Source organism: Sciurus vulgaris (assembly GCF_902686455.1).
Source record: "Sciurus vulgaris genome assembly, chromosome: 15".
In the NCBI taxonomy this organism is placed as follows: domain Eukaryota; kingdom Metazoa; phylum Chordata; class Mammalia; order Rodentia; family Sciuridae; genus Sciurus; species Sciurus vulgaris.
Window position 1 is genome coordinate 62,724,321 of NC_136476.1, and position 13,772 is coordinate 62,738,092.

General features: G+C 43.0%; 1 protein-coding gene across 2 annotated transcripts in view; it reads right to left on the reverse strand.

Annotated features, from left to right (window-relative positions):
• Positions 1 to 13,772, reverse strand: part of ABCA1 (ATP binding cassette subfamily A member 1) — a 130,368-nt gene that overhangs the window by 56,180 nt on the left and 60,416 nt on the right. For both annotated transcript variants that reach the window (XM_079113699.1, XM_079113700.1), the window contains exon 8: positions 4,370 to 4,462. In XM_079113699.1, the coding sequence (XP_078969825.1) occupies positions 4,370 to 4,462 (93 nt within the window). The remainder of the gene's footprint in view (positions 1 to 4,369; positions 4,463 to 13,772) is intronic.

Sequence of the window (13,772 nt, forward strand, 5' to 3'; positions counted from 1 at the left end):
TTCTCTTGACCTCTTAACACCCATGTCCCTGAACATATTTTGTCTGACATCCTCTCAAAGCCTTGTGATGGGCTTGCCAGAACTTTCCTTCCCTGTCTGTGGTCCTAGAACCAGCACCATCCACATTATCTGAGGGACTATTTGAAATGCAGAGTCTGAGACCCTTCTGCACCCCTGCAGAATTCAAACTTGCATTTTTACCAGACACCCAAGTAATTACCTATTAAAATGCCCATTAAAGTTTGAGAAGCAAAGAAGTTAATGGAGCCCCAGGGATGGCTTATAGGAGAGAATGCTTTCTTTAAACAGCTATTTTTGACTGTGGATGAGTCCCATCTTTGGCTGCTGACTCAGTGAGGAAATTAAGGAGCCCTCTTCTGAGAGGGAGGATATGAAGTTCCCTATCCTGGTCTCAGTAAAGTGTAAAGCAATGGAAAAAGTTTATGGTGGGAGATCTGAGTCTGAACCCTAGCTATAACCCTCACTGGTTACAGCCTTGGAAAGTCATTGCATGTCTCTGAGGACCCAACTTCTCATCAAGACACCAAAGATAAAACAGCATGGTGAGGAATGGTACAGCCCCGAACAAGAGGAGTCAGAAGCCCGAGGCAGGCAGGGGCTGTGACTCTGCCTTCGTCAGCAAGCATCCAGCACCTTGTGGGATTCTTGGCCCAACTCCTCTTATTTATAAATGTTTATAGAGTATTTTGCATTTCCACATATTTCACAATAAATCATTAATAAATTCCTAACTCATTGAAAGGTCACTTTGTGTTCTCCTCACGTGGGAAGACTGAGCTGTGGAGAGCAGTGGGAGAGGCTCCAGGATCCTGTGCCCACTCTGAAGAACTCCATTTGCCCGGTTTTTCTACCTTCCTGTGGCTGCTGGTTCCTATGAGTGAGACAGTCTTGGACACTGTAGCTCCTAACCTTTGTCTTCTGCCTCCAGATGGGAACCAGGTTCTCCAAGGGAGGTCAGGTGTCACAAAGATTTCTCTCCACAGAGGGAGCATCTAGCACATCCCTCAAGAACACAGTTAGGGGACCAGCTATTCCTTGCTTTATCTTTTCATAACCTGTATGGGACACAGAGTTGGGGAGGGGAGGCACAGACAGACCACCTTTCCTTTTGTCAATCGATGGACCAGCCCCAGAGACTTTCTAAATGAGGAGTCAAAGCCATTGACTACTCTTCCTACAGGCTGCCTCACTGCCGCCTCCCAATCTAAAGAACAAAATTCTTCCCACAAAATGTCAGTACGTCTTTGGACAGAAGTGTCATAAACTATTGAGTTATTTCAAACCCCTGGCTCTTCCCAGCACCTGCCTTAGGGGCAAACTCCTCATTCTTCTCCATCTGCAGACTCACAGGGAGGGGTGGCCACCAGCCCAGGGATGGCAGTGGTGTCTGATGGTGTTTGATAACCACCCCGAGTAAATGAACAGCCACCGACACCGCTTTCTCAATCCGTGGCGAGGTTTTCCTTCTTCCTGCCCCAGCCCCAGTCTCTTCTTAGTCCAGCAGCCAGAGAGTGAACAGGCTATAAACCCAGGTCACGTCACAGCCCCCTCTGCTCCAAACCCTCCAGCAGCTTCCCATCTTACGTGGTGAAAATCCCAACTGCTTTTCTCATCTCATCTCTGGTCACCCTCCTACTAGTTTACTTTTTTCTGGCCCCATGGACTTCCTTCCTGGTCTTCAAACGTGTCATTAAGCATGTCGTTAAGCGTGTCGTTAAGCATGTCGTTAAGCGTGTCATTAAGCGTGCCCTGGCGTCGATGTCTTTGCATCTGCCCTTCTTCCTGCCTGCCCGCCCCCCATGGCTATGCTGCTGTTTCCTTCAGCTGTCTCCTTATCAGACAGGACCTTCCTCATCACCTCCTTTCAGATGGCACTGCATGGCTCCCCACCCCTTGCCCCGCTTTACTCCTTGCATGTATCCCTGCTGTCACACTGCACACTGAACTGTTTATTTCTGTCTCCCACCCCATGCAAGTCCCTGGGAACAGAGAAGTTCCTGTGTTCACCACTGAGTCCCCAACATCTAGCAATGCCAGGCACCCGACTGGTACTGAGCAGGTGTCTGAGACACCGTCTCCCTGTCCTGCTTTCCCAGTCTTGTCCAGCACACCTTCTCCATCATCCAGATGTGAAATTCAAGTCAGTCCTGACAGATTTTACTCCTAAAATCCCCCAACTGTTCATGAATATCCTCTTTCTTTGAAGGGTCTCCTTTCTATGCTAGTTACCATCAGGGTTTGTGATAAACTCTTGGAATAGAAAGGTACAAATAAGAACAAGAGCTCTGGAGCCCAACAATCCTGGGCTCAACTTCCACTTCTGAAATTAACTCACTGGGCAACTTTGGGAATGTAGCCTAATTTTTCTGAGCTTCAGTTCCATATCTGTAAAATTCATGCAATAAGATCCACCTAATGCCAGGCACAGTGGTGCACACCTGTAATCCCAGCAGACCAGGAGACTGAGGCAGGAGGATCGCAAATTCAACGCCAGCCTCAGTCATTTAGCAAGGCCCTAAGCAACCCAGTGTGACACCGTCTCTAAATAAAATATAAAAATGGGCTGGGCATGTGGCTCAATGGTTGAGCACTCCTGGATTCAATCCCTGGTACCAAAAAAAAAAAAAAAAAAAAAAAAAAAAAAAAGATCCAGCTAGCATTTGTCATGTGGATTACCCAGGGAAATAAGGTAAAAATGCCTGAACCGAAGCAGATCTTCAAAATACATAGGCTCCCTTTTTCTTTTTTTCCTTTCAAGGTTTGTGTTTTGGTGAAAATAACTAACCTTCTTTCCAAACATTTACCAAACAAAGAAGAGCATTTATTTATCTTCTCCATCTGTCTCACAGAAATAGCAAGTTAGACAATGAGTAACTTGTGATCAAAGTGACTCGAGGGTGTTCTATTAAGAGTCCTGGACCAGGGCAAGCAGAGCCCAAGAAGCAGCTGCCAAGGGAAATGTACATCGTTCAGCTGTAGAGTTTATACCACAGCAGCAATGGGAACATCACGTGTTTTCAACTTATTTTTTTACCCCAGACAAAAATCAGGGCCAGAGATGTAAATAAAAACAACTGTAACAAACCCTGAGTTTCGAGGCAGCCTCCCTGCCACGACCCCTGCTCTGCTTTCTCTAAGGGCAGAAATGAACAAGGTGGAGGAGGAAGGAACCTGCCAGAGCAATGCAGGGCATGTCCATGTCAGTCAAGAGGGCCCTGGAGAAATAGCCAGGGCTTGCGGAGCAGTTTCTCTTTCTCTTTCTGTCTCCTGGAGGAGCCCCAGTTGGCCCAGCCTTTCCACCTAGCCAAAGGTCACCAGCTTTCATAACCAAAGTAGCAAATAATGAGTGGGAAGAGGGCTGCTCCTAAAGGAGACCTGAAAGTCAAGCCTCTGCGTCAGAGACATACGAGCAGCATTAAAAGAAAGACATACACTAAAGGGTTGACGGGGGAAATTTGGGGTTTTCTGTAATTTCTACAATGAACATGCACTGCTTTTATTGTTAGAAAACATAAATTATATTTGAAAAAGTGGTCCAAGTATTTTTAAAGAATGAGTCAAGATAAAAACAAGACTAAACAGAGTCTGAGAAAATTTCTCCACATATTATTCTTTTCCAAGGTCCTATACATTAAAGCCGGTGTTGTTTATGACCACTGCCCGGCTCAGCTACTGGGCATGACAGCTCCTCCTTTCCCAGTCTAATTTGAACTGAGGCTGGGAGTCAGAAAGGCTGAACACAGGCTGGATGAGAGTCAGAGGAAAGGTTAACTGTTTTGCAAACATCTATAGGCCCTCTGGTCCTAGGACGAAGATTGCTCTGACACATCTGTCAACGTGTGGACCTCAAAGGCCAACTCAACTAAATGTTCATTAAGAGACCATATTCCCCAGTTGAAGCTCAAAGGCTGTATTTTACAAGGGAAAGAGCTGGATTAGAAATAGCACAGGATTCTCATTAGTTAGCAAACACATTCTGATAAAATGACTGAAGGACATTGCTATTGAATACACAGAACAGAGAAGTTTCTGGTCAGACAAAAGCAGTGCATGTGGGTGGGAGAGTGTGATTATCTAGGGACTGAGAGAACTGGGGGGAGAGGCTGGGCTCGAGACTCGTCATGGGCACTTTAGTCACTAATTAGCTCCGGAGACATCAGTGAGCCTTGGTTTCTTCATCTCTAAAGTAAAAAGATCAAAACACATGATGTTTTTTGATCACTTATATTTCTAAAATTGACACTAAGACATCTAACATCATATTCGAATCTAAAGGACCCTCTTAGACAAACTCGGAACTGACCATGGTGCATGGTCCACTTGCTGGTGCTAGGAAGACAGGACTTACCTCTTGGGCCAGACTCCCAAGACTATCCAGCAAAGTCCTGGTGGCTTCGGCCAGCTGCTTGCTTGGGAAGGGAGATGTAGAGTTCAGTCTTGTCTGGAATGAGAAACAACGCTTTGTTCCTAAGTTCACACAGAAGCCTGAAATCTCTATCTAAAATAAACAGGTTAATTAAAATCATGCCCGATCTTGAATTTAAAAACAAGAAACCAACTCCTAACCAAAATAAAGGACACAACAATTATTCTAGTTGTATGTCTGTGTGATTTTTTTCTTCAGATAAGAATTTCTAACTCTTTGATGAATGGTTGTAGGTGCTACAGGAATATATAGATTAAAAGAGCTAGGGAATGTGCAATAGATAAAAACATCTCCTGAGTGTGTGTGACCATGCTCTGACCACAATGTCTCAAGTCTACAATTCTGCAAGACACACATTGTGGGAATGGCCCTGAGAACCAAGTATGTGAAGTCTCACAGAAAAGGAAGAAAATGTTAAGTTTAAAGCTATCAAAAGCAGGGGAAGAGGAATTGTCTCTTTCCACTCTCCAAGTCAGCACTGTAACACTGGAAATTGAATGTAGAACATTTGTTTTTTTATGTCTAGTTTTAGTCAAAGTTTTATGTTTACTAACTTTTACAAAGTTTTATGTTTTCATATATTTAGTTGCTATTATCTACTACTATAGTAAATATAAGAAAATAACTAGGTTCAAGAGAAAGATAAATCAGGGAAGAAAGCTTATGCGAAAGAAAGAACATGCAGCCAGGCATGGGGGCATATGCCTGTAATCCCAGAGGCTTGGGAGGCTGGGAGCACAGCTCGAGGCTAACCTCAGCAAGTTAGTGAACTTAGTGAGGCCCTAAACAACTCAGCAAGAACCTGTCTCAAAATAAAAAGAGCTCGGGATGTGGCTCAGTGGTTAAGCACATTTGGGTTCAATCCCTGGTACCAAAAAAAAAAACAAAAAAAAAAAAGAAGAAAGGAAGAGGAAGAGGAGGAGGAGGAGGAGGAGTTAAACAGTGCACAGACTCTGAGGCCAGAATTGCTATAGTTGAGAAGCTTCAGATTTGGTTGTGAGTTTTTAGGCATCCAAAGAAAAAAAAGATATTAGGTCAATTTTATCATTCTCATTTGTCAAGGAGGAAAGAAAAATCTCCAGGACAAACACATCTTTCCCTGGTGTTTCCATGGGCATTCTTTTATTCAATATCATATCAAACACCATCTAGAGAAGGTTGGCTCATGAGGACATGTGTCCTATCAGAGACTGCTGTGAAATTATAATGTTGACCACAGAAAATATGGCTGGAAATGGATGGGACTATGACAAACAGCAGCTTAAGGTGTGTTCTTTTAAAAAAGATCTCCAAATGCAGAAGGATGGGTTACTATCATCTTAAACACCACAATATCCAAGCACAATTTTGAATGTGCATTTCTGGAAAAGAGTCTGCCCAAAGGTTCTCTGAAAGAAATCACCCAGCTCGATGCAGGGGCTCCTGTGGAATGGCTTATTCATGAGAGTCCCAGTGTTCCCAGACTCAGTCCCAAGAGGGACCTATGGTTTCCTACAAATGCTCGGCTCAGGGAGGTCTCTATGCAGCAACTCACAGATGGCATCCTTGATTGTTCCTTCCGGAGGGAGTACATCAGGAGCAGGGTTGTTTTATTTTCACTTTCCCCCTTCAGGTTCACTTTATAACTGGAGGTTACCACACTGCAAGCTGAACCTCCAAAAAACTTGCAGTGAGTTTTCTCTTACAAACAGAAAGGGCTTAATTGGAAGCAACAGGAGGTAAAATGTTTACCAGGAGGTCCGTGGGATGATAAATGTTCAGGATTATATAGCAAAAATAAAACAAACCAGGACAAAACAAAACATGCCAAATTCACTTAATGTAAAAATCTGAAACTTTTAAGTGTGATTTGTAATGTGGTAGGTGATCCATTTCTTATATCAAGTGTGAGTGAAAATAAAATTCTCATCATTCTTTCTTGTTACTCACTCCTATCTCCTATTTTCAGCTCATGGGGTCCTGGGATGGCCACAGAACCCTGGGAAAATGACTCAAATTCCCTGTCCCTCCATATTCTCAACTGTACGGCAGAGCTAAAAATCTTGTGCATGTATCACAGAGTTTTCAGGAACACTGAATTACGAGACACCTACACAGCACCTTGCACGAGGTCTGGCACATGTTAAGTACTTACAATTATAAACGATTTCATGTCCTGCCTTTCTCTTTCCTTCCTCAAGTTTATTGCCCAGGTGGCATAGGCCTGTAATCCAGTGACTCAGGAGGCTGAGGCAGGAGGATCACAGGTTCAAGGCCAATCTGGGCAATTTAGTGAGGTCCTATCTCAAAATAAAATTAAAAGGGCTGGGGGTATGGCTCAGCAGTATAGGGTCTCTAGATTCAATTCCCAGTAATCCCCCTCCCACACACAGAAACATTACCGTCAAGACTGAAATGTTCGTATCCTCAGACAGACTTTTCCAGTTCGTCAAAAGACAAATTCTTCCCCTATTTCTTGACTGGCCCTTTTTTCCTGTTAGGACACCCTCCCTGCACCAGACAGAGCTAGAGTTATCATCCCATGGCACATCAGACACATGCCGACATGCTATTCCTAAAATTACAAACACTTCACAATGCAAAGTTAAGACATCCTCATCCTAATTCCCACAGGCTGGGGTTAAAATGCCTTTCTCTCCTCTGTAGCCCTTTTCTTTTATTCAGTGTGTGCCTAACTATGAGAAAAAGATAATGTTGATTGGATAAAATATTTCACATTTCATGCACTTAGCATTATCTTCCATGAGTCTACATAGAGACACAAATATATACATTACATAAATATATCACACATAATCACACACTATTTATTTATATATATAATATATATACATAAAAATATATATACACCACATTGCCCTGAAGTTGACATTTCAATTGAAACCCTGAGGGACAACTTATTACCTAACCATATATACATGCAATACATACATCTTCATCTCTACGTATATTCATTCATATGTACCACTAACACACTGCACTGGACGATGTTCATTGAGCCTCTCCTTCACAGTGCTCTTTGCATGAGTGTGGTATTTGTGCATTCCATGTCTGGGCCACACACCACCATTTGCTTTGGACTGTGAAACAGTAAAGAAAAGGTTGTCAGCCCACCTGGCTCTGGTCATCCAACCATGTGTGGGGCCAAAAGTGTTGTGCCAATTAGGTGTATAGGTCACCAAACACAAAAGATGTTTTTGAAAAGCTCAGACCCAACACTGGCCCACTGTCACCACTGCCAAGGCACCTGTTCCCTGAAGGGTACTATCAGTGAGCAGTTCCTATCACTCTCGACTGGGTTTACTTCACCTGAATTTACATTTTCATAGGTAATAATTTCTCCTTCAAGGGTTTGATTTGAATGTCTTAACTCATTCTCGTTTTAAAAAGTACCACAATTCAGCAAACTGCATGCATACAGCAGACTACCTACATAACTGTTCAACCTAGGAGTGTAACTGACCATGGATATAAACACAAGAATCTCCCTAAATCTGTTGTCGGCATCAGACCTTTATGGAAACCAAGTCCCATGATACGGTATTGTTGTCAACAGTCCATACTTAGCTCTGTTGGCTGGTTTGACTGACTGATTTTGATTTTGATCTCTAAACAGAAGCACTGGCTGAGCCTATCCATAAATAATGAGTAGAGCAGTCAACACCATTATGAGAATCCTTTTTACACTAGTCACTTGTTTAAGAATAATTGCTCAGTTTTCTTTAACAGCAGTGTCAATACACACAAATTTCCATGTTTAAAGGCGTGCTAGTTGAAGCCATATATAGAGGTTGGCAAAATTCAAATTTAGCATCAAATTTCAAGCTGGGATTACCCAGATATCTTGCTCAAGACTTCATTTTACTTTTCTGTGCCTGGACACTATAAAATACAGAGAAGAGGCTGATGCAAATCATCAAAATGAATGGTACAAATCAATGGGGCAAGGATCAGCTATCCAATAACTACTGCTCTGTCAACTGGCTATTTGTACAAGAAAAATTAATATATTTTTCATCTGACACCACTATTCAAAAAATAAATTCTTGGTAGATTAAAGAGCTAAAAGTAAAATGAAAGTTTAAACTATATAGGAAAAAAATCAGAAAATATACTTAGGAACTTGGGGTAAGGAAGAATTCTTAAACAAAATATTAAAAACCCAAATCAAAAGAATCCACGTTTTACAAGTAAAAACTGTACATCAAATGGTACCATAAACACCTAAGAAAACAAAACGGATTTTTTTTTTAACTTGAGAATAAAAATAGGATACGATGCAATGGATAAAATGAACCAGATGCTATATGTACCAACATTGATAAACCTCAAGAAGATAATATTTAATAAAAAAGACAAGTGGCAGATCAATATCACATTCACACAATGTAAACACATGCAAGCTGAGGCTCTATCTGCTATTGACAGAATATAAATACATAGGGAAGGAAACAGCAAAACATGCAGCTTCAGGACAGGGACTCTAAGGAAAGAGACAGGGATATATAGGTGGAATCAGCTGAATCCATCTTTTGTTTTGTTTTGTTTTGTTTTGTTTTGTTTTGTTTTGTTTTTTTGAACAGAACCTGAAGCAAGTGCAACTTGCTGAAGCGATGGCTGGTAGTCCAGGGATAGTCTTTATATTATTCTATATACTGTCTCAAATGTTTAAAATATTTCCTAATTTTCTTTTTAATTCAATGAATGGTTAACAGAAGGAAGATGCCTGGGTAAGAATGCAGGAAGGGTAAAGAAAACATGTTGGCCTGAGTGCACATCAGACCTGAAAGACAGCTGGGCACCTTGAAGAAAATGAACCCCAGGAAAAAACTCAGGCCGTGGAACTAGATCACGAAACAAAATCTGAGAATCACGTCTGCACCCACTATTAACAGTGGCTCCTGCTCACCCCTCCTTGACAAAGAGGACAAGGTTTGCCAAATCAGATTCCCAAAGTGCTCCAGTCAATAATACACAGCTTGTCATTCCTACTGTTATTTTTCCTAACCCAAAACATTCTCTTGGCTATGAACTCATGCATGGAGCCTCATGGTACACAGGAGGCAAATGATTTTTTTGTATGGAGCAAAGAAAGGGCATTAGGGGGACAGGACCTTTAGTTATGGACTGTACTTTCAGTGCCAACAGGAATTCATATATTATCCAATATATTTAGACTTTCATTAAACATCATAATATCTTCAGGAGAACAAAACACAAATGCTTATTGTATCTGCTTCTACAAAACGTGTTAATCACAACGAAACAACATTTACTAAAAGAATGACCATGCCCCAGAATGACAAAAGCCATTGTGCCCCATCCTTCCTGGGTCTCACAGTTGACTTATTATATTCTTTCTCTCCTCACTAGCTGAACTGTTAAGTCATTAAAGATTGAAAACGCAAAAAGGCAATAACCCAGCAAGTCACTTTAGCTTTATATTTTGAGCGGATGTTTTATTTTAACTCGGAGTCTAGGGTGGTTGACACATCACCTGACACATCAGAGCTAGGCACCCAGCAAATGTTTGCAGAAGAAAAGTTAAAATGAGGGAAGGGCACCTCCATGAGATGAGAGATGGGCTGGAGTCAGTCCTGCTTCAAACTTCCACGCGACACCTTCCCTAAGCTACAAACTTCCCGTAGCTTCATCTGCTCCACCCTCAACTATCTCAATCATGTGTAGCTCCCCAAGAAAGCCACCTTCTCTTCCCTCTCCCCGCGCCCGGCCCCATGTACACACCAGGTCCTTGCCTGGACTATTCTATTCCCTGTTCCTTACCTGGTTAAGATCTACTCATCAGGGACCTAAGGAGAGGATGCTTCTTTCCTGACCCTTTGAAACTGGGTTAAGAGGCCCTGTCGGGTCCTCACAGACCTCCATGGCTCTACACAGCATCTGCTCCTTTCCTAGTCTGTCCCACAAAACAGAAATTCAGGGAGAGCTGTATTTACACATCACTGCCTCCCTGGCCCCATGCACAGCATTGGTTGGGACTCAATAAATGTGGCTGAATGAAGGAACTTGTTTACAGATTACCACTACATAAAGTGAAAACTGGAAAAGAATATTATCAACTGCATTAGAAGTCACACAAATATAGAGGCTAGAACATCCATGAAATTAAAATGCAATCCAAAACTATTTTCAATTTACAAAAATTATATCCACATCTCAATTTTTCAGGAGCTCGGCTACTCAATAAAGTGAGATGTAAGTATGTATCTATCTGAATCATATTTTCAACACAATTTCCTCCTACGAATGTACACGACAATATGATCATTGAGACATTTCCAATTTACCTTAAATACCTTCATAAAATAGATGCAAATCTCTTCTTACTTTGCCCATATGCAGACAATCTGACTTAGGGCTAGGATTAATATGTTTTAGTTCAAAATGAAAACAAGTCAGCCACATACCAGCTACAAAGACTATCACTGTCTCTTTCCAGTGATTTACATGACAGCAGAATTTCCCTTGAGGGATATCTTAATTTTTTAATTAAAGTAGGAAATTATAAAACTCATGTCTGAGGAAGGTATTAATATTATAAACACAGTTCAACAATTTAAACATTAACTTTAACATTTGATGTGTTTCACGCATTAAAATACTTCATTTCTGTGCTGCTTCTAAACACAATTAGATGTAGTTACCAGCATAATTCAAGACCGAATCAAACCTTTATTTTAGAAACAGCAATGCTTTTTCAAGGACAAAAATAGTGTAATTGAGGCAAAAAAATGTGCAGATGGAGTTCAGTAGTCATCCGACACAATGCTAAATTCACCACTTTATCCCTCACTCCTTTTGTTCTCCCATGGGAATCAGGTGAACACAGAGGCTAAGGAATAAATCCACACGGCATGTCGCTGCACCAGACACCAGATGATGGGGACTGCAATTGCTTTCATGGTAAAAAGCCTATTTTGTAAACAGGTGGGCAGTAATATCAAACAAAGCTGAACACAATCTGATACTTTGCACAAGTGTCTGGATTTCAGGCCGGCAGAGAGGAAAAGCAAGAGTTCTCCTCTGCAGGAAGCCACACAAGTGCTTTAAGGGCTACGTGTAATAATGTGAGGGATCTGGCCCTGGGGTGGCCGCCAAGACAGAAGATAACACCAAGACCCATCTGGATTCTGAGTCCTTGCCTAAGAGTAAAGGAGAGGCTAAACAAAGACCCCTCAGGAAAAGGATGACTGTCTGTCCCTTACCCATATGCCCCTCCAACCTATCTCACAGCTGTGAGATCACTGGTCTTCCAGGGGCCTCAGGAGACCCTCACTGTGGGCCAAGTTCTGCCCTGGGGGGATGTGCTGCTGGCGTCAAAGAACACTCCAAGAGAACTCAGTTCCATAGAAGTAGAGCGCTCCCTTTCAGACAGAAGGGACCCATAGAGGTCAAGGCAAAATGAGCACACAGTTGTGTGTGCAATATCCAAGTTGTTATGCAAAAGAAGGAAGGTAACTTGTAAATCCGTCCTTCCATCCCGGAGATCAGACACCATTTCCACATGGCCAAGACAATGCCCAGCCAGTGCCCACACTGGCATAGTCCAATCCACACTCTTCCCACCGCCTCCCAGGGTCCCACGCTGGCAAAGACTGATGTCAGGGTGCTGGCAGGAGGTCGTCTCAGAAAGTGGGGTGGAAGAATGGGCCTCACCACGCACTCGAGAACCCGAGAAGAATTCCTCAAATGCCCAGTGGCAGCCTTAGAGCTGGTCCTCGGTGTCCACTGGAGTGAGCGGTCCACGTGCGTGTCCTCTGCATCTTCGGTCCCTCAACAGTGCCTGGTGCAAAGCAGCATACCAGGAACCTTCCCTGGTTGTGCTGGATGAGACAAGCGTGCCTTGTCCTCATGTTCTGCCTCCCACCTCTCTTTGTGCATTTGAAACCTCACTGGGTAGAATTCCTTATGCGTCACTGTCACTCTCAGAATATGGGCAAGAAACTGTGGAGCGCTGAGGAGGAATCAATGCGCGTCGAGGACACCGAGGGAACACTTCAAAGAATGAAATACACCCTCCAATCAAAAGGCTGTGGTGACAGGTGAATGATCCTCCGAGGATGTCCACCCCTAATCTCTGGAATCAGTGAATGCATGACATTGTGGGGCAAAATGTACTTGAACTTATGGACCTTAAAATAAGGATCATCTGGATGGGCAGGCTAATCACATGAGCCCTCAGAAGCCATAGAACTTGCTCTGACTGGAGGTAGAGAGATGTGGCAGAAGGAAAAGTCACAAAAAAAAAAGTTTAGGCTTAAACTATGGGAGGATTTGACCCGTCAGCTGAAAAGGGGCCACAAGAATAAGATGAGAAGGGACGTTGGTGCCTCAACGACCAAAGCCCAGTCCCCAAGCAGACAGCCAGCAAGGAAAAAGGAACTGTGTCCTACAACTGCAAAAACTGAATCTGGCTGACACGCTCAATGAGCTCTGAAGCAGATTCATCTTCAGAGTCTCTGAGAAGGAACACGCAGGCCTGAGAACACCGTGATTTCAGCCTGTGACAGTCTAACGGATGGCAGCTGGACCTCCACTGAATCCCTGAATCCAGACTCCTGGCCTTCAGAAGTGTTAGAGGATAAATGCGTATGGCTTTAAGCTGTAATTTGTTACAACAGCAAGAGAAAAACCAATACAACCAGCAAGGACCTCAACAAGAGAAGCCAATGAATGGCTCTGCCCAAAATGTGCTGACCCACTATTACGGCCCCTTCCTGCCATCCAAGACCAGAGTGGAGGTTACCGTGGGGCAACGTAGGGAGGTCCCCACAAACACTTCTGTCTGCTCGCTGGGAAAGGTGTGTGCCACTTCAGGAAGGACCTGCCCAGCCCATCTGTATAGCCAGTGCACCCTAATGTGCAGTGAGATAAGAGAAGGGTCTGCCAGGTGGCCCCAAGCTCCTACTGCAGGACAAACCCTACAGACACTCAGTGATGTGAGCCTTCCTTCAGACCCAGAGGTGATATTTCATGAATCAACCCACCGTGTACTCATCAGAAAGACATCTTTTTCTTTTTATTGGTTCTTTTTAGTTATACATGACAACAGGATTCATTTTGACATAATTATTAAAGCATGTAATATAATTTGTTCTAATTCAGGGCCCAGTACTTTCCCTTTCCGTCTCTCCTCCTTCCCCCTGTTCTTCTCCCTCTACTCTACAGATCTTTCTGCTATTTAGTTCTAGTTTTTTTTTAATAGTGTCTTGTGGATGCACATAGTGGTGACAGTCACTGTGGTATGTTCACATATGTACCTAGGAAAATTAGGTTAGGTTCATTCCACTGTCTTTCCCTGTCC